The 18,660-nt window shown below is 50.4% G+C and overlaps 1 protein-coding gene and 1 long non-coding RNA gene across 3 annotated transcripts in view; one reads left to right on the top strand and one right to left on the bottom strand.

The window, feature by feature from the left end:
• Positions 1 to 18,660, bottom strand: part of LGR6 (leucine rich repeat containing G protein-coupled receptor 6) — a 145,307-nt gene that overhangs the window by 14,258 nt on the left and 112,389 nt on the right. For both annotated transcript variants that reach the window (XM_023942356.2, XM_023942357.2), the window contains 7 exons: positions 11,997 to 12,065; positions 10,509 to 10,580; positions 9,355 to 9,426; positions 8,254 to 8,322; positions 7,071 to 7,142; positions 3,973 to 4,038; positions 1,442 to 1,513 (listed from right to left, as the gene is read on the bottom strand). In XM_023942356.2, coding sequence (XP_023798124.2) covers positions 1,442 to 1,513; positions 3,973 to 4,038; positions 7,071 to 7,142; positions 8,254 to 8,322; positions 9,355 to 9,426; positions 10,509 to 10,580; positions 11,997 to 12,065 — 492 coding nt within the window. The remainder of the gene's footprint in view (positions 1 to 1,441; positions 1,514 to 3,972; positions 4,039 to 7,070; positions 7,143 to 8,253; positions 8,323 to 9,354; positions 9,427 to 10,508; positions 10,581 to 11,996; positions 12,066 to 18,660) is intronic.
• On the top strand, positions 912 to 12,744 carry LOC111939900 (uncharacterized). The gene is made up of 4 exons (XR_002869375.2): positions 912 to 992; positions 1,849 to 1,964; positions 6,792 to 6,892; positions 7,988 to 12,744. It is a non-coding gene; the product is annotated as an uncharacterized LOC111939900 (long non-coding RNA).

The raw sequence follows: 18,660 nt of genomic DNA, 5'->3' as shown, positions 1-18,660 counted from the left end.
AAGGACACAGCAGTGAGAAGAGAGCAGAGCAGGGCAGGGAAGCTGCTGACACTTGCCTGGCCAAGGGCCCTGGTGGGAGCACATGGGGGATCTGCTGCCCCTTGGTCAGCAGCAATTTCTGTCTCATTGCAGCTCCCCACAGACAGGTCTGGGTCTGTATAGGGGTGGTTTCTAACAGGGCACAAGAGTTTGCCTTGAAGGAGCTCCTCTGCTGAGACCAATGGAAAAGGTTATTTTCTGGCTTAATTTCTGTAAATTTGGGATTTTTTTGCCATGCCTTAGTGCCAGAGCATCCCCAGTGCAGTCACAGTGCTGGCTGCAGCAAGGGCAGATAGAGTCAGAGGTCTGGAGAAGGTGATTGTAGAATGTCTCCTGCCATGTACAGGTGCTTTGGATTCACTGAGTCCCCTCCTTAAGCTCTGCCTCCATCCAAGTGAGAGGGCTCCACTCCCTCTGTCACCAGTGTGGAGGAAACCACCAAACTGGGACACGTTTCTTGCCCTCAGGCTGGCTACAGGACAACCTTCATCTCTGCAGCTTGAAGGGAGCCAAGACACCTGCTCAGATGTGACATTGGGTGGGAGGAATCCTTTCTGCAGGGACCAGAACACCCACAAAGGTCACGGCAGAGCTTGCTCAGCCGTGTGTGTGTGACTGGGCTGGGGCAGCATGCTCGTGTTTCCCTGAGTGCCTGCAGTGTCACCTGTCACACCTCGGTGTTCCTGGGCTGTTGGAACCGTGGTGGACGTGTGACACTCGTGGGATCCCAGGAATGCTGGGCTGTTAAATGGCACTCACATTGCTGCACTACAGGAAAAGGGTTTGTGTGATCTAGTTCACTTCCTAACAGAACAGCAAATAAAGACTCCCAGGGCTCTTCCCAGATGTCACAGAGCCAATTGTGCCCTCCAGGGCCTTGCCAGCTCTCCAAGGTGCCAAGCACTCAGGAGGTCACTGTGTGTGTGTGGAAAGCACATGCTTGGGTGCACTTGGTAGGTGGAACACGAGCTTTTGAGTTGTGGGGAGGAACTTTCAAACCAAACACTGCATGGGTGTTCCAGGACCAGCCTGTGTAGGACAGGGGGTGCTGGGGCTCAGGCACACAGGTAAATCCCTGCCCTGAGTTTCTCCTGGTGTTCAGGGGGCCTGTCTGTGATGTGGGTTCTGCCTTGGCAGAGCTGCAGCACGAGGGGAGAGCATGGGGGGTGTGGGCACGAGGGGGCAGGTAAGGACCAGGGGCTGCAGGGACAGGGAAAACCAAAAGGATGGTTTGTGCCCTCTTCTTTTCTACGGCAGAATGGAAGAGGGACTCAACAGAAAAGCCTCTCAGCAGACACAGAGGCAGGTGGGGAACTTCTCACAGCCCGTTTGGGTTCCCAGTGCCCCCTCCCCAGCATGACCCCAGCTGGGGCTCACGTCTGCCCTGGCAGACAATACTTGCATGGAGCGCAGGGCCATCAGCTGCACGAAGGTGTCTGCTCTGATCTCCTGGATCTTGTTGTGCTGGAGACCACTGGAAAAACAAAATCTGGTTTGAGAAGGGAGCTGAAGGCAGTGTTCCTACACTGTTGAGATCTTTGTCCCAGTGCAGCAGACTGTCACAGTGGAAGCTGCTGTGCTTGGGAGACCTGCTCTTATTTCAAGTGTTTAACAGGATGAGCAGCAAAATATGTCAAAGTCATTCTCTCCTACAGGCAGCTCCAGGGCTCAGACAGCCTCTGCTGAAGATGCCATCATGACTCAGTAAAGAACTGTTGATGTGCAGTAGCCAAAGGTGCCCTGTTAACCCCAAATCCACACTGGTTTCCCACTCTGCTCTGCCCTAAGCCTCCAAACTGCTTTTTCTAGAGGAAAAGCTGACAGCTTGGAGGCAGTGACCAGCAACCAGCTCTGTGTGACCCTTCAGGAAGGAACATGTGATGCTGCTCTTTGCCTCGGTGAGGATGAAGATTTGAGGACTGAAGGTATCTCAGTTTTTCATGAAGAAAAATCTTGATGTCCTGTAAAACCCACTGTCCACATCTGCACATGAAGTGCCTCAGCCCTCCACATCTCCTTTCCAGCTCCTTCATCCTCTGGGGAAGGGGAAAGATTAGGGTGAGAGTTCACACAGACTCTGCTGACTGACCTACACACTCCCCACATCCTCAACAGACATCCTGGATGCTCCAACCACGCACCTTCATGGGAAAGGTTCAGTTCTCAGTTTGGTTTTCCCTAGTGTGAAACAGTGGTGAATACTTATTAAGATTCCTGCTGAATGCCCATCATGAATTCCCAGACCTGCAAAAGCAGTGTCCCCCCATCTACAGCCTTCTGCAAGGGGAGACAGCCACTGCCTGGTGCTCCATTTACAGCAGCTCCCTGGGCATTTTCCAGGTCATAAATCTGCCTTTAGACTCAGAAATGATCTTATCTCACTCAAGGACCCTCATGTACTGGCTGTAATGTCTCAGCTGGTATTTGGCCACATGCTCCCCTTCCAAAGGTGGGCACTTGAGCTGCTCCCCTGGTGCCCCACGGGCCCAGGCTGGCACTGCTCCTACCTCTAGCCAAGATTTCACCTGGGGGCCGCTGGAAGGTCTGGGCAAAAATTTGGGGGTCTCACTGATTGGAAGAGGGGGACTTTGGGCAGAAGGGATATTAGAGAAAGGTTGAGAAAAATAATTTAGGGATGTTTAGGTGTGAGGGATCACCTGTGTGGTGCAGGTAAGGGTCTGCAGTTACAGCAGAGCGAGGGCACACCTGAGCTGTTCCTGTGCCAGGCTGTACCACCAGGCACCACCAGACTTGCTTCAAACCATCAGGAATGCTTGGTGGTGCTGGAGCTTACAGGACAATAACTTTGGGGTTAAGAGACCAAATATTCATTTTGATCCCTTAATAAAAAAAAAATTAAAAAACATTAATTTAAGGTACATAGGTATAATCTGTTTGACTTCATTAGCCAGAAACTGGGATTAAATGTGATTTTATATGAATGTTAAGTCTGAATTTGGCATATTATGAAATTTTGTAAGGAGGAACTTGGGCAGAATGTGTGAAACTACAGGTTTGAAATTCTGAACATTTGTCTTTTTTGGTGTACTTTCTATTTTTTTCAAATATTTTCCTGGGGGTACTCTCACAGCTGCCATAAAAGGCAGCAGGGGCTGTGCATTCTCGTTTCCATGTAGTTTTACAGTGTTATTAATGTCCAGTTTGCTAAGGCTGGATGAGCTGGTCTGGCTATCCAGGCTGGGGTGCTACAGAGAGCAGAGACAACCTCTTTTGTGGGTTTTTTTAATGGGGATGCTGCTCCCATACATCTGTTCTTCCAGGTAGTAGAATTATTTAAAAACATCATGGAGTCTATCTTAATTTTTTTTAACAGTTTTCCTCAAAAAGGCCAAGAACTCATGTTCTGTTTGAAGTGTAGGGTCAGATCTCCAGACACTTTGAGCAGAATGTGAATATCTTTATCTCAGAGCAACAGCTGTGCCTCTTGGGGCTGGAGAGGAGCCAGTTCAAGAGCTACACCTGAGGAAAGAATCCCCCTTCTCTCAGGAGGGGCTGGCCCTGGGCAGGGTGGATAAAACTGCTTTGTGCCCATGGCATGGGCCCCCCCTTGAAGCGAAAGACATTTATGGTCTACATAAACCCCATTCCTGATTAACTCATAGTAGTTAATTAACTCATAGTGGGACTGGAGTTAGTGAATTCAGTGCTGTCACATCCTGCTTCTGTTTGAAGTGTCTGGGGCCTCTGAAAGCACCTGACTGAATTTAGCTCCTATGCACAGGGAATGTATTTTTATTCTGTACATGCACAGGGGCAAAGAGTGGAGCTCTGGTCCATTTGCACTCCAAACTGCATTGTAATGTCCAACTCTTCCAGTGCTCAGGGAGTTCTGTGTGTGGGAACTGCCCCTCTCCTCAAAGCCCCAGAAAAATCCCCAGAGCATAGCACAGACATGCACATCTCCATACTCACAGCTCTTCCAGCTGCTGGCACCGATGGAAACTGGGCAGCTCCTCGATTTGGTTGTGTGACAGCTCTCTGCAGGGAAAGGACAGTACAGGAATGTTGGGACACCAAAAGCCAGTGCCCCTGAGGCCTCCCTTGGAGAGCAGGTTCTGCTGGAGAGCAAGGTGACCTCGCTTCATTCTGCACATCTCCACTTTTGGTAACCCCTGGAGTGGGATCTCCAGCCTGCACCTGATGCTGGCTCTGGGGATGTTTCTGTGCAAGGCAAGGGTTGCCCCGTGATTCACCCCCTCACCCAGCCCAGCTCCTGCAGCACAGCCTGTGGGCTGGTGGAGCTGCTCATACAGCTGGGGTGGGCTTGTCTCCCCAGCCTCAAGGCAGCTGTGAAACCCTCCTGTGCCTCTTCTGCCATGCACAGCCCTGCTTTCTGTGGGCACAGCACAGAGAGATTTCTGCCAGAGCTTGCAGATGTGCCTGCAGAGCCTGGGGAGGTTTTGACCAGCTGTTTTCTCTCCTCCCTCCTGGCACAACAACCCCACTGCCCATTGCCTGCTCCCCATTCAGCCTTTCCTGGCTTTCTCCCAAGATTAGGGAAGGGATTGTGGCATTGGCAGGGATTTGGTTCAGGACATTACAGACTTTGAAAACCTCTGGTCCTTGTTGTTTCAAGTGCTGTCACTCAAAAGCAGTTTGCAGCAAACTCCTCTTCCCCCTGGTTCGTAGCCCAGTGTCATGTCAGCATCTGGAGCAGAGTGGCTTGATAGTCAGAGGAAAACTCACCCTGGCACAGTTTAATGTGAACTTATTGAAGCTGAAACAGGCTGGGTAAGGAGCAATGTTTAAACCCAGCTCTTTCCCCCACCAGCAGAGACTGGATTTGTGGTTGTTCAAGGGAAATTTGCCCCAGGGTAAAGTTTTGTACGTGGTTTCTCTGCCGACTTTCCAAACTCGGTTTCCATCTTTCTGCCAATAGATTGCTCCTAAAATATTTCAATTATTTTTTTTTTGCCAACCCACTCACCACCAGTTTTCCATGGTGGAGAGGAAGAGGGAGGGAAAAGCAAGCAAAAGGTTTGTGCTTGACTCTGGAGGCTGTCACCCAGGATGGAGAAAGAGCCTTAGCATCAGTCACTTTTCCCTGGTCCCATTGGGCTTGCCAGGGCTGTAGCTTAGCTGAGAGTGTTGGGGGAGAACCAGCCCCAGGAGTTATTTCTGGCTCCTCCAGAGTGAGGGGAACCAGGTGCAGCCCAGAATCTACAAACAGAGCAGCCTCAGACACTCACACTCTGTTGGGAACATACCAGGATGGAGGTGCTGATGACATCAAGGGACTTCAGCTCTGCTCAGGGGAGCTTCACCTATTTCTGCTTGAGAAGAAGGACAAATCTTCCAGAGCTCAAGGAGCATTTGGACAACTCTCTCAGGCACAGGGTGGGATTGTTGGGGTGCTCTGTGCAGAGCCAGGAGCTGGACTCAATGATTTTGTGGGTCACTTCCACCTCAGGATGTACCATGATGACATGAAATCTGTGCCCTGAGCAGGAGCTCTGGATGAAAGCAGCAGGATGATTCCAGGTTGATGCCAAAGGCTGCCCTGCCTGTGTGTGCTGGGTTCAGCATGGGTGACATCCCAGGATGGCCGTGTCCCTGTGCCCCTGCAGTGTCTCTACAGTTCCCATGAGGGATCCTCACAGAGAATCCACACCATGGTGTGAGGCCAGAAGTGCAGCTTGGACTGTGTTATCAATGGTCAGATATGTCACACTCAGAGCTCCTATGGCTGCCAAAAGACAGGCAGAGAACAACCCCTGTGTCTGTGGGGACAGGGGCCAAGGCATTTCAATAGCAAGAGAGATGTAAACGTGCACAAACGTTGGCCCACATTCTCTCCAAACCCTGAAAGCAATGCAATTAATGTCAGGAAGGTTCACTAGGGAAGAGGAACAAGAAGCAAGGAACAAGGTGGTGTGTCCCAATGAAACTCTCCCACATGGTGGGGTGGGCACAAAGAACAGGCTCTGCTGTGAGGGTTTGTAGTCTGATAACTTGCAAACATAAACAGAGGTTTGGGACCCAACAGCCTGGGCCAGTCCAAAGCAACCACTGAATTGGTCCAGATGTCTCAAGATGAGAGATCTTCCCTACAGGGACATCTGGAACCAAAACCCTGTAATCTCCTAAGTTACAAATTGTCTTCTTTTATTTTCATGTTTTACTCTTGTTTCCGATTTCCGTGATCAAGAATTCACTCCTGTTGCTTTCCTGGAACAAACTTGTTTTCTTTTTCAGCTTGCTTGTATAAAGACTGATGAGAGGCAAGCCTGCTGTTGCCCTAAGGGTGCAAACTTGTATAAATCTGGCTCATGACTCATTTCCTGAGGACGTCTTTGACTCCAAACATTGTTGGGGATCTCAGGAACTAGGGGTACGATTCCTGAAATGATGCAAAATCTTTCTGAGATGTTGATTTCATCATGTACCAAGAAAAAGGAGAAAGCATGACCCTCCCCCCAGCATCATTCAGTGCCTGGCTAAGCAGGCAGAGCCAAAGAAACATAGAGACTGAGCACAATCGTGATCTGGCTGTGCCACCCCACATGAGGAAATGTGGCCTTGTGGCCTCACAGGTCTCCATCAGGTCAGACCTGATCCTTCCTGGGATACGAACAGGATCCTTCCTCCAGATGATGGCACTTACTGGAGCCCCAACTGCAATAAGCCAAGGCTGGGACAGAGGGTGAAGGTGATTTTCCCCTTGTTTTTGGGCTAAGAGCTTCAGCATAACTGTGAGCTCATTTTGTACCCTCCCTACTCTCCTTGCACAGGGGTGGGACAGTTCCTAGTGGTGCAGAGCGAGGAGGATGTGCCTGACTGCAGCCTGAGACCAGAGCATCATGCTGTGGTGAAGCAGCAAGTTGAGGAACAAGTGAGAGCTCAGAGTAGTCATTAAGAAGATGGTGATTTCTGCATGGAAAAGATGATGGAATGAGAACCACAGGATGGTCTTCCACAGCTGGTCCTATCCCTGATCTAGACAAAAGGAAAGCCCAGTTCCTGAGGGCATTTTTTAAGGACCAGGCAGGACAGAGACACAGGTTACTCACAGAACTCGGAGGCTGGGCAGCTGCTGGCACATCCTTCTGGGGAGGAAATGGATGCCTGCCCGGGTCAAGGTCCTAGAGGGATGGAGGAGAGAGAAGAAATGGTGTTGCTGACAGCCAGCACCCAGACTCTGTGACCCAGAAGCCTGGCTGCCAGTCCCAGATAGTGGCAGGAAAGACAATATCAGTAGGACAATAAAATACCTGGAGAGAATAAAAACCAGCCTGGCAGTTTTGGAAACAGCCACAGCTGCTGGACCTGGCTAAGGTGAACGTGCTTATGAAGAGTTCTGGGCCATGGCTGAGTACTGAATTCACAGCTGCCCTTGGCCTTGCTGGGGGCAGTGCCCTCTGCACCATGCTCTGCCATCCCTGTTCCCATTGTTCAGGCTGGACAGGCCTGGAGCCAGGACTCCTCAGAAACCTGTGTATGAGGGATGGATGGTGTGTCCCTGTGTCCCTGAGACATGGCATGGCCAGGCCACACCCTGGCCAGGGGTGCTCCCAGCCTGGGCTCAGCATGGGGGCTGGTGTTTGAGAGAGGAGAACTGTGTGTGGCCAGAGGCAGTGTGTCCTCCAAGGCCCTGCTCTCCTGAGGAGGGGACAGGGTGGCTGCAGGAGCCCCAGCCTGGGGACAGGGTGGCTGCAGGAGCCCCAGCCTGGGGACAGGGTGGCTGCAGGAGCCCCAGTCTGGGGACAGGGTGGCTGCAGGAGCCCCAGCCTGGGGACAGGGTGGCTGCAGGAGCCCAGCCTGGGGACAGGGTGGCTGCAGGAGCCCCAGCCTGGGGACAGGGTGGCTGCAGGAGCCCCAGCCTGGGTGGCAGACGTTTCCTGAACCACGCCACGGTGCCAGTTCCAGTATGGGCAGAGACACTGGGGTGCAGCAGAAGCACTGGACTCAGAGGTTCACTCCTTCACAGATGCAGGAGGGAAGGAAGAAAAAAACCAAACAAACCAAAAAACAGACTGGAGCACACTCAAGAGTATCGAGAGAGCCACTCACAGGGAGGAAAGCTGTGTTCAGGAGCCACAGGGGTGAAACGAAGCGGAAGGGTGAGTGACCAGGGAGAGGCAGAGCTGAATACTGCACAGCACTGGGAAAGTTGTCCTCACTGAAACAGCCTGGACCGCCTTGGAGGAGGAAGAGCACAGCTAGCAGGGTAAAAGGGAGAGAGGTGCCACTCACAAAACTTCTAGGCTGGTGGTGCCTTTAAGGTCTGGGAATTCCCTGATGTCCGTTGCTCCGTTGAGTGACCTGCAGAGAAACGAGGGTGAAGTGAGCTGGACAGAGGACCTGGAGGCAAGTGCAACTGCCCAAGGTTCCAGACCCATCAGCCACGGAGGCAAATCTGCTTCCTCACACCCAGGTGTGATCAAAGCCCAGATCCTGCATGTCCCTGCGCTGGAGCAGATGCCTCGCTCCGTGTGGATACAGTGAGATGGAGCTGGGCACTTCTATGCAAGGAGACTTGGCAAGCTCAGAGCCTCTCCCAGCCACTGACATTCTTGGCACAATCTCTACCCAAATTAAATAAAAAAACCCCCAGCAATTACCACAGGGAATGCAAGCAGGGCATCCCACCCAAGCCTCCCTGGGTCTGTGCATTTGGATCTAAAGAATGTAGAGCTATTTGAATGATTTATTTTATGTGCCTGGGTGAGGCTTGTAAATAGAGATTTATGAGGTTGCCTCTGCCTCAGTATTTATAGTTCTGTGCCACAACAGGTTGGCTGAAAAGCCAACATGGGGCAGCTGTTGGGGTCCAGGTGGTGCCCAGCCTGTGCTGGTGGCCCTGGAGCAGCAGGCCTAGGCCAAACATGTGAAGGAGGCACTTGCACTGCTGGCTGCCCAGCAATATGATTTGTGCCATGGTGTTACATGTTACTCCACTTCTCCATCTTGTGGAGGAAGGCAGATGTCCTTCAGTGTCCTTCTGTTTGGGCAATTATACAACAGAAGCAAAAGCTGTGGCACTTGTGTATCAGGTCTTTGCTGCTCCTGGCACAGCTGTGGAGACCCTGGAAGGCCTCAGTGCCTGTCAGCTGTGTGGGGAGGAGGAATTAGTGGCTGCCTCCAAAATGCCCTTTTCAAAATTATCCTTCCTCAGAAGAAAACATCTGCAGTGTCCACTCCTTGGAGTAGCCTTTGGGCAACAGAGTGGTTTCATGATCCTCTATTGGCACAGGGGCTCTTGAAAAGTGGAAGGGAGGAGGCCACAAAGGTGCCCAGTACACAGGGCTTGGAGCTTGGATGTTACCTCTCTGTGAATGTGCTTGGTGAACTTACAGAGTGTGGAGCTTTGGCAAGTACTGGAAAGCAGACTGTCCAACAAACTGGATGGGGTTGTCATAAAAATGGCTGCAATGGGAAAGAGGAACAGGTCAGAGTTTGCTGCACACAGTGAAGATGCTGTTACAGGTCAAGAGCCCCAGAGCTGCTGTGCTGTGAGGAACTCTTGTTCCCAGATAACCACAGGCTCTCCCACTGGCCTGTTTCAGCTGGGCATTGGTATGACTGAGGTCTCCTGCTGGTCTGAATGGGTCCTTTGGGGTCCTGCTGAACCAGACAGGCTAGAAAAGTGTAAAGCCCTTCTTCAGTCCTACTGAGAAGCACCTTGCACCGAAGGCCACCTCCTGTGATCTCACACGCCTTTCCCACTTGTCCCAGGGGAGAGAAGTGAGCTCTTGTAGGATATGGGAGGAGTTGAGTCCCCTCCTACAAGAAGCACTTGCCCCCCACTAAGTGTGAAGGACTTCAGGTGGGCAGATGCAATGGAGAGATGAACATTTTGGGTGTATGGGCCCCACCACCCATCACTCTGTGGATGCTGCCCAGGGGAGATGGGGATGAGACTGGTTGTTCTGGCTGGAGCAGTGAATGGTTTCACCCAGTGTCACCCATGGCTTTCCAGATACTGGTATTTCTATAATTTGAGTCTGGACAAGCAGAGTTTTTGTCACTTGCCATGGTTTTCAATGTCTGTGTGATTCAGAAAAGTATCCAAAAATCACTAAGTGTGCCTGGGTCAGAGCAGAAATAATGTGACAGCTGGGTGTGTTTATCTGCAGAACTTTGTGTCCCAGGTCTGGGCAGACACACAGGGATCTGGTATCCCAGCTCTCTGACACGTGTAGCTGCTGCTGTAGCTGGCCAGCAGCTTTTCTGAACACAAGGAATAAACATCAGCAGATGTCAACCAGGGCTTAGGCTGTTTCCATGCAGACCACCTGTAGTTTGTTCCTCCCTTGCTATCAGCCTGTGCTGCAGGAAAGGAGAGCCCACAGCAGTTCTGAGAAGAAGCAATTTCAACTTTGGCACATGGATAGCAAATATCAGATTGTTGTCATTTGACCACTGTCAGAAATCCCAACTAAAGACATCAGAAAATGTCTCTTTCTGGGCAATATAAAGATGTAGGAAACATTATTTAATTTTCTTACATTGTTTGGAGGAGAGGATTCCCAATGAATGCGTTCTCTGGAATAGCTTTGATGTTGTTGTTATGAAAGCCACTGTTGAGAGAAAAAAATGTTTTGATATGAATTAAATTAACCTTCTTTCCTCAACACTTTTAAAGCCAGAGAGACTTCAAAATATACATAAAATAGGAGATACAGGCTCTTTCCCAGGTGCAGCATCATCCCAGCAGGTGAACAAGGTCTGTGGCTTCTCAGGACAAAATCTGCATTTACTCTGTGGATGCTCCATATATGATTCCACCAACCCCACTGAGGGTACGAGGACTTAAGGTTTAACACTATACAAGTCAGGAAACAGAAACCAGCCAAATACAAAATTTTCTATCCTCCAGGAACTATAATTTTTATGGATGGTTTCTGTTACAGCTCCACAGCTGCCAACCAGAGTGTGCCAGGAATTATTGGCTCGCATGACTTTGAACGATTTCTAGCTCTAACTGGGATATTTTTGGTTAAGCTTGAGAAAATTTCTATCAGCAAACTTTGCAGCAGAAGAGAGCTCTGTGGCCACAGTATGACCTCCTGTACAGCAAAGGCAGCCACAGGTTCCTGTGCCCAGGACTAAGACCAAGCTCTGGGTGATGCCCAAGTTATTTATCTCAGAGGTGAGTTATTTATCTCAGTCTGAGCAGGTGATTAGTTGATGACTGTTTGGAATTTTCCTCTTTAGTGACAGTCATTTCAAAAGCCATCTTGAAGGGGATTAAGGATCTTATTCTCATTTTCAAGGTGAGAATAATGATGATATCTGGGCTGAGCAGAGAAATCTCATGAGAATTGTTCCAGTAAAGAAAAAAGTAGTGTCAGATTTTTACTCCAAGGCTCCCAGAAACAGCAGAACTGCTTTTGTCCCACCCCAACCTGGCATCAGTGTGGCACAGGAACTGTGGATCCACACCAACTCACCCCACCCTGGGGCTTCTACCTTGGTGGGTGATAAGTGGGATGGTTTCTTATGATTAGTGTCTCCCAGGCTGACCAGTTAGAGGAAGGAGAGCTATCCACTAAAATGGTCATAAACTTTGGTAATTCCCTATTATAAATTTATCCTAAGGGAGATAAAACAATTTTTTCACATTAGAGGAGGTGGCACAGGGCCTGCAGACACCATGGCACGGGTGGTCCCAAGCTGGGGATGGACATCAGAAGCAGCCAGAGAACAGATGGAGTTTGAGCCCCTGAGATGCCACAGGAGATGAGGAACAGCAGGAGAAACCTGCTCCAAGGCAGGCAGAGACTCCCACTCCCCTCCATGGTGTGGAAGCTGATGGGGAGGTGGCCAGGGCTGCTGGAAATTGAGGTGATAAACTGCTTTGATGCAGTGGATAGGGCTGGGAAGGAAAAGAAGGGCTTGGGTTGAGCTCCCCTCAAGTCAGAGCACATGAGATGCTTTATTGGTCACTCTCCCACACGGAGTGGTTTTGAAAAGGATTAAATAGAAAATCTCACAGCTCCTGCAGTCGTCCCAGTGTCCTGATAGCCCCGGGGAATTCCAGCAGCTCGTTGTAGTTCAGATCCCTGGAAGACAGAGAAGGGAAAAACATTCATTACCATTTCTGTAGGAGCTCAAGCACCTTTATCTGTGCTTTGAAACTTGGTCATTAAGATGGGAGACAGGTATTTCCTACCATGCTGATCCAGGCACTGCCTGGAAACACAATCTCACACATTCCTGCTCCGAGCACTGTCAGGTGAGAGCCAGTCCAAGCCATGGCTGCTGCCATGGGGCTCCTCCCCACCAAGTGTCCTGTGCTCAGCACTGGCCAGTGCTGCTGCTCCCCATCTCCTCAGGGCCCTGGCCCCTTCTCACAGGAGCTCAGCCCTGAGGCTTTGGCTCTGAGTATTTTTTCTTGCTTTTCCAGGTCAAAATTGAATTATTTGAAGGACAAGAAACACAAACAGCCCATGAAGGGCTTCTCTGGGCCCCCTCACCCTGTGGTGCAGAGGGGATCAGGGGACCATTCCTTCAGTAGTTGTCCTGGGGACAGCAGGTGTCCCTGCCACTGGGACATGCTGTGACTGGGAACAGTGGGAAGAGGAGTCTGTGGGAAGACTTGGGTCTTTTTCTGCTGATTGGAGTCAACCCCACATTGAAATCTATGAGCCAAAGCTGGAAGTGGCGTGAAAGGACACTGTTGAGCATTAAGTGTAATTTGCTGTGTAGTAAAATAAATAAAATATACTATGTTGGTTGTAATCACAAGTCTAGAATTTATCCACCCCTGCTTGACAACTAAAAGAGACATCTGAGTCCGAATGAAATCTTAGGAGTTATGTTTGATCTCCAAGGATGGGCTTGACCTCTGGAAAAGGATTTATTTGACCTTTGGGGCACTGCTGGCAACCTGGGAGGAGCAGCCCTTCAAAGGCTGTTCCTGCTGTTGGCTGGAGGGTGTCCATGGAGACTGGCTGGGCTTTGGTGTGCAGCACTTCTCTAGCAAGCCAAACTTTCTCCTTGGAAGGCAATTTCAGCTGTCACAGGAACATTTGACCCTGTCCTGGCCATCCCACTTTGCAATTCACCCAAGTCTGAAAACCATGCGACTGCTTCCTACTCGCATGAGACTCACCAAGTTTTAAGTGGTAGATACTTTGGAACATGATTACTGGCTCCTGGAGATTACTGTATAATTACACTTAATGAACCTCAAAGTAATTACTGTGTAACCTGGATTGTGGTTTATGGAACAGAAATAACTGAGCATTTACACAGCAATGGGCTGCTGCCCAATTATCCTGTAATCCTCATCTTCTGGGCCCAGGCATGGTCATTATGTTATGATCTCTCTTGGCCCCTTTGTCTCTTACATCTTCTCTCACTACCAGTGCCCCTGCTTGGGAACGACTCCATGGCACCACCTCAGCTTTGCCCTGAAGGTATTAACATGGGAAACCAAGAGAGTCTCTCCAAATCGGCCCTTCCAGGACTTCCAGCTTCTATGATTTATGTCTTAGGGAATGCTTATCACAGAATTACAAGATAGGGCACAAACCCAAGACAAAAGTATGGAATGAGGTTGTTGTGGGCGGATTTTGTCTTGTGTAGCTCTGATGAGGTCCACACCAGACCTTCTTGCTGGATTCCCTGAGAAGCTCAGGTGCTGTGGCAGGTCCTGTTTTGCCAGGGTTTGTCCCCTGACACTGAGGGCAGTTTTCTCTCTTCCAGTTACACATCTGGATGCTGGTACTGTGTGAAGGGATTTGAGCAAATAAATCCTGCTCCTGTAGGACCCAGAAAGGGCTCATCTCGTCTAATAGTTGGCAGTGCTGGCAATCAGCAGGGAAGGAGCACAGGGCTGGTGGTGAGACTGTGAGCTCTGCCTGCCTGGTGCCCACCCTGCAGAGTGGTGGCAGGGTCCCAGCACACCTGAAGCTGCTGTGCCTCTCCCAGGGCCCAGGAGTGGAACAGGAGTCCCCTCCTCACACCTCCTGTTAGACAGGAGAGCTCTGCCTCTCCCCAGACTTGCTTGGACACACTTTGCTCTCCTCTGGCTCCAAGCAGTGGTTTTCCTCAGTCTTCTCTGCTTGAGCCCAGACTGATCTGCTCAAGGATAAATAGCCCAACACATGACTGCTCATAGCTTCACTCTTTGCTTGTAGCTCCCTATCAGCTGCTTGGATCTTTTGGCCAGTGTCTGTAGCTGGCACCTGCCAGGTTCCATCAGGGCCTGCCTTGGGGCAGGACTGTTAATGGCACATCCCTTTTCTGCTGCTCAGAAAGATACAGGAGTGGATTTCCCAAGTAAAAAAGCAATGGGAAGTGAGGGCAGGACCTCACTGGGCATTTTCAAAGCATCAGTCAAACCTGATTAACCTCCAGATCACTGCACTGGTTGAAATAAGAGGCATTAGTAGCCTAGGTTGAGTGACAGCCGCAAACTATGCACATAAAGTGCATAATATCTTTAAAAATTTCACCCTGCAGTGACTCCCTGAAGTTAGAGGGAGATTCCACAGGGAGCAGGAAGCTGCAGAGGTCATTTCGGGCTGGGTGTCTGCCTGTGCCACTTCCCTCCCCTGCACCACAAACTGGGGCTGGGATGAGCCTGTGTGATGCCAAGGGACGGTCCCTGGAGATGAGACACTCCAGGTGACATTCATCCCGTCCCTAGAGTGTCACTGCCACTGTGGAGGCTTCCTGTGATGGCACAGGGCTGTTTCTGTGACTGCTGACAGATGGAAGATATTGCCCAACAGAGAGGCTTGGCTCACCTGTGATTCACTAACAGAACAAGGGATCTTAGATCTGCAACCAGTATTATTTACAAGGAATAATTCATTGTGCTGTAATATTTGCTCCTGTCTTTAAAAATGTGTTTCCTTTCCAGCCTGCACCTCTTCCAGGCAGGCTGTTCTTTCATCAGCAGATGAAGGTTCTGTTTGTACCTCCGCATGTGTGCAAGTAGGTACAGGACCAGTTCTTCCTGAACACACACCGTTCCCAGCCCTGGCAGCATCCTGGGGCCTCCCTCCCCTCTGCACTACACAAAGAGCATTCATTGTGTTCAGCAGCTCCTGCTGGGTAAGAGCCCATCTTGGAATGCTGGCAGACCCTGGGCTTGTTGGAAAGTGGAAATGCAACCAGGTGTAGTGAAGCTGCTCCATCCTGGCTGGCAGTGACCCCGCTCTGTTCAGAGGAGACAATGTGCCTGTGCTCGCTCCTGCCTGTGCTTCCTGGATTTTGGGGAGGTGAGCCTCCCTCCTGGAAAACAACCCAGCTGCTCTGGGGAGCAGGTCCCCGAGAGCTGCTCGCAGGTGGCTGCTCTGGCTCGTGCGCTGCTCTGACTTGTCTCCAGCACAGCTCCTGGCCAAACTCTGCCCTGTCCATGGAGTTCAGCTGGCTGGAAGGGGCTGGAAGAAACCTGCACTCAGGATGGTCCTCAGGTGTCATCTCTTCCCTGCAGTGGGGTCACTCTTCCCAAAGTCCAGACCCAAACCATGACATGAAAAAAATTCCCTGTCCCTTCTTGCACAAAGCTGGAGTTGGGCTCTGCTCCGAGTAATGACCCAGAAACAGCATTCAACCTCCACCACCTGTCAGGGAGGAAGTTTCCGCTCATTTAGTGAAATTCAGTCCTCAGGTCTTCTTTCCACAGATGGTACCAGGCTCCATCTGTCCCAGCCATCTCCTCTCTGCCTGCTGCCCCAGGGGAGTTTGGCTCAGCCCATGTGCCTGCTGGTGGGTCTCTGGAGCTTCTTCCCCAGCAGAGGGTCAAGGCAGATGGGAAGGACTCATGGCTCAGTGGGTCAGGGATGATTTTGCTTTTGGATTCCAGTGGCAGCAGAATTTCCTCCCCTGAGCTGCCCATCAATGAGCTGCCCATCAATCACAAACCCTCTCCAGGAGCTGGTGGATGTAGGAAAAGGAGGTGCTGTAGCAAACACCTTGAAGGGTCCCTTTCCTCTCCCTGCCTTATCTGAGGTACTTAGGCAATGCTTTTCTTCCCTAGCTCCACACTCTGGCACTTTCCCACTGCTTCCAGATTTGGGATGATGCAGGGAAAACTGAAAAAGCCACTTCACTGTTCCCACTGCTGTGGCACGGGCTGGGAGGGCTCAGGAGAGGCCCAAGGGAGCTGGACCTGGCAGTGCTGCCCCAGCTCTGGGGTCTGACCCAAGGCTCTGTGTGACACATGTGGGGCTTCCTGGCTGTGGAGTTCTGTCCTTTTTGGCACAAAGCAGATCAATGGCAGCGTTATTTACTGGAAGGATGGCAACACACCATGGCCATGGCTATGCCAAAAAATAGGGAAGCCTCACAACAATAACAACAACAAAAATAATTAAAAATCATGAGCGTGGCATAAAGGAGTTTTCTCCACTATCAAGAGCTTTTGAAAGCGAAATCAGTTGGGCAAGAGGTTCAGAACTGATGTGCAAGAGCAATAACTACAAATAATCCCTTTCCTCAGCTGGGCTCAAGGTCACCAGCTCTAGCATGGCAGTGGGATGGCAAGAGGAGCCTTGTCTGTTCTTCTGCTTGAAATGAAAGCCTCTGAAAGGTCACCCAGTCTGCCCAAGACACAGTGAACTGGCTGCTTTTCCATTATTTTTATTGCTAGAGGGAGCCTATAGCTTCATATTTGGAAGATCTTAACCAACCCTGTTGTTTATTTAGAAATAAAAGTAAGTTGACATCAAAGGCCCAGTTATTTTGGGCTTTAACTGCCAGGGTGATTTGAAGCTGACAACAAGCAGCCTGGAACTATTAATATCTTCAGTCATGCCAAAAGGAGAGAAGGAGGGGAAAGAGTCTCAGGTCAATTTTCTGCCTGTTATGGACTATTAGTGGTTCCACACAGGAAGCCAAAAAAAATAAAATTATATAGTACTATAAATTCTTCCATAAGCCACAAAACACCACAAATTTGCAGCTAATAAACCTGAAGGTGAAGCGAGATTAGAAGTTGTAGATGGGACATTTGCTGACTGTTTAGGTCCCAGTGGAGTTGGAGATGTTACCATGGTGCCTGGAGGGGACTTTGTGCAGCCTCCTCTGAGGCCCTGCATTTCCACCTGTCCTGTGCTGGCACCTCATCAAGCTGCCAGTAAATGTAATTACTGCCTCTGCTAGTTGTGCTGGTTACTGTGGGCAAATCAAGCACTGGGAATGATTTAATGGGTAGTCTGGAAGCCCAAGGGGGCCATGGTGACCATGTAGTTTGACTTCTTGCCCAGCAGTGGCCAGACAGCTTTACCCAGACTTCCATACGTGCACTCATGGCTTGTGGCTGAGCTGCCAGATTAGTTCAGTATAAAAAATAAGTGCACAATCAGCTGCCATATTTTGTGGGATCACAGATTCATTAAGGTTGGAAAAGCCAAGATCACTGAGTCCAACCACTAACCCCACTCTAAACCATGTTCCTAAGCACCCTAAGTGTTTTTCTGAATGCTTGCAACACTTCCTGTTGTGCTGCATCAGCCTAGACCCCGCTCTCCTGGCAGTGGCAGGCACTGAGTGTGTCTCCAATAAGTGAGAGGAGGGAAGGGGGATGTGGAAGGCTCCAGGCAATGTGCCCATCCCCTAAAGGAAGCCATGCAAGAGGGGGATATTCACATGCACTGCAGAGAGGCAGGACCCACCACGGGATTCATCTGCTAGGTTTGGTGTTTTCACGGGGAAATTATTCACATCCTACCAGCCCCCTTTTTTTTTGCAAATTATAAGGAGAAGCCAGGCTGTGATGGAACTTGAGGGAGTGCATGTGTGTCCCAGAGGAGCAGAGATGGGCTGCCCGTGGTGAGAAGGTTGTCAGGTGCTTAGGGTACGTGATTCCTGTAGGAGCAAGCAGCAGTCTCTGAATGAGGATTCGTTCTGGCAGCCTGGCCTGGAAACGTCTCAGCCTCTCACTGATACAGTGCTGCAGCACTTTACAGGGTTTCTGTGGCACTATGGATGCTGAATGTGAGAAAGCAGGCAGGGAACACAATATCTGTGTGAAACCAAGTCACATAACTTTCTCAGACTGGCCTGAGAAAGTCTGGCCTGAGAAATCATAAGGAGGAATCCAGACAGTCCTTAGAGATAGAAGACAACCTTGCAGGTGGTGTTTGTCACCTTGCAAGGAGTGGTGTTCCCAACTGACCAATGATGGTGATGTGATGGTTTAATGACCATTGAGAGTTTTACCTCTTGGACCTTCTTGGACCTGTCTATAAAAGAAGATCTGGAATAATAACCCTTGCTCTCTTGTGCAGCCCAGATGAGTCCGTGTCGTGCTTTGCTGTTCCCAATACAGTGTGACAATGGCCCACTGAGGCAGGGGATTGTCTGTGGGTTGTGCTTTGTACCCCTGCAGCCACCAATCCTTCAGTGCAGCTCTGATCTCCACGGGAAATCCCAGCAGTATCCAGTGTGTGGCTGTTCCACCCAGGACTCCTGTCTGCTCTCTGGCTGACAGAGGTAAATGCTTGATATATTTACCACTCTGCCATGCACATTCAGACACAAAGGTCAGGGACCTCGGTGCTGGGACACACAGAAACATCCACAGAGCTGATGGCTCAGGAGGCAGGCACAGAGGAGGCTGCTCTTTGCCAGCTGGAGAGGAAGGCAAAGCTCAGGGAAGCCTTGTCTACATCAGAGCATTCCCCAACTGCAGGAAGGAAG

The sequence above is a fragment of the Cyanistes caeruleus genome, chromosome 24 (assembly GCF_971803275.1).
Source record: "Cyanistes caeruleus chromosome 24, bCyaCae1.hap1.1, whole genome shotgun sequence".
Lineage (NCBI taxonomy): Eukaryota > Metazoa > Chordata > Aves > Passeriformes > Paridae > Cyanistes > Cyanistes caeruleus.
The sequence above is the reverse complement of the archived record's forward strand: the minus strand, read 5'-3'. Positions and strand labels throughout refer to the sequence as shown.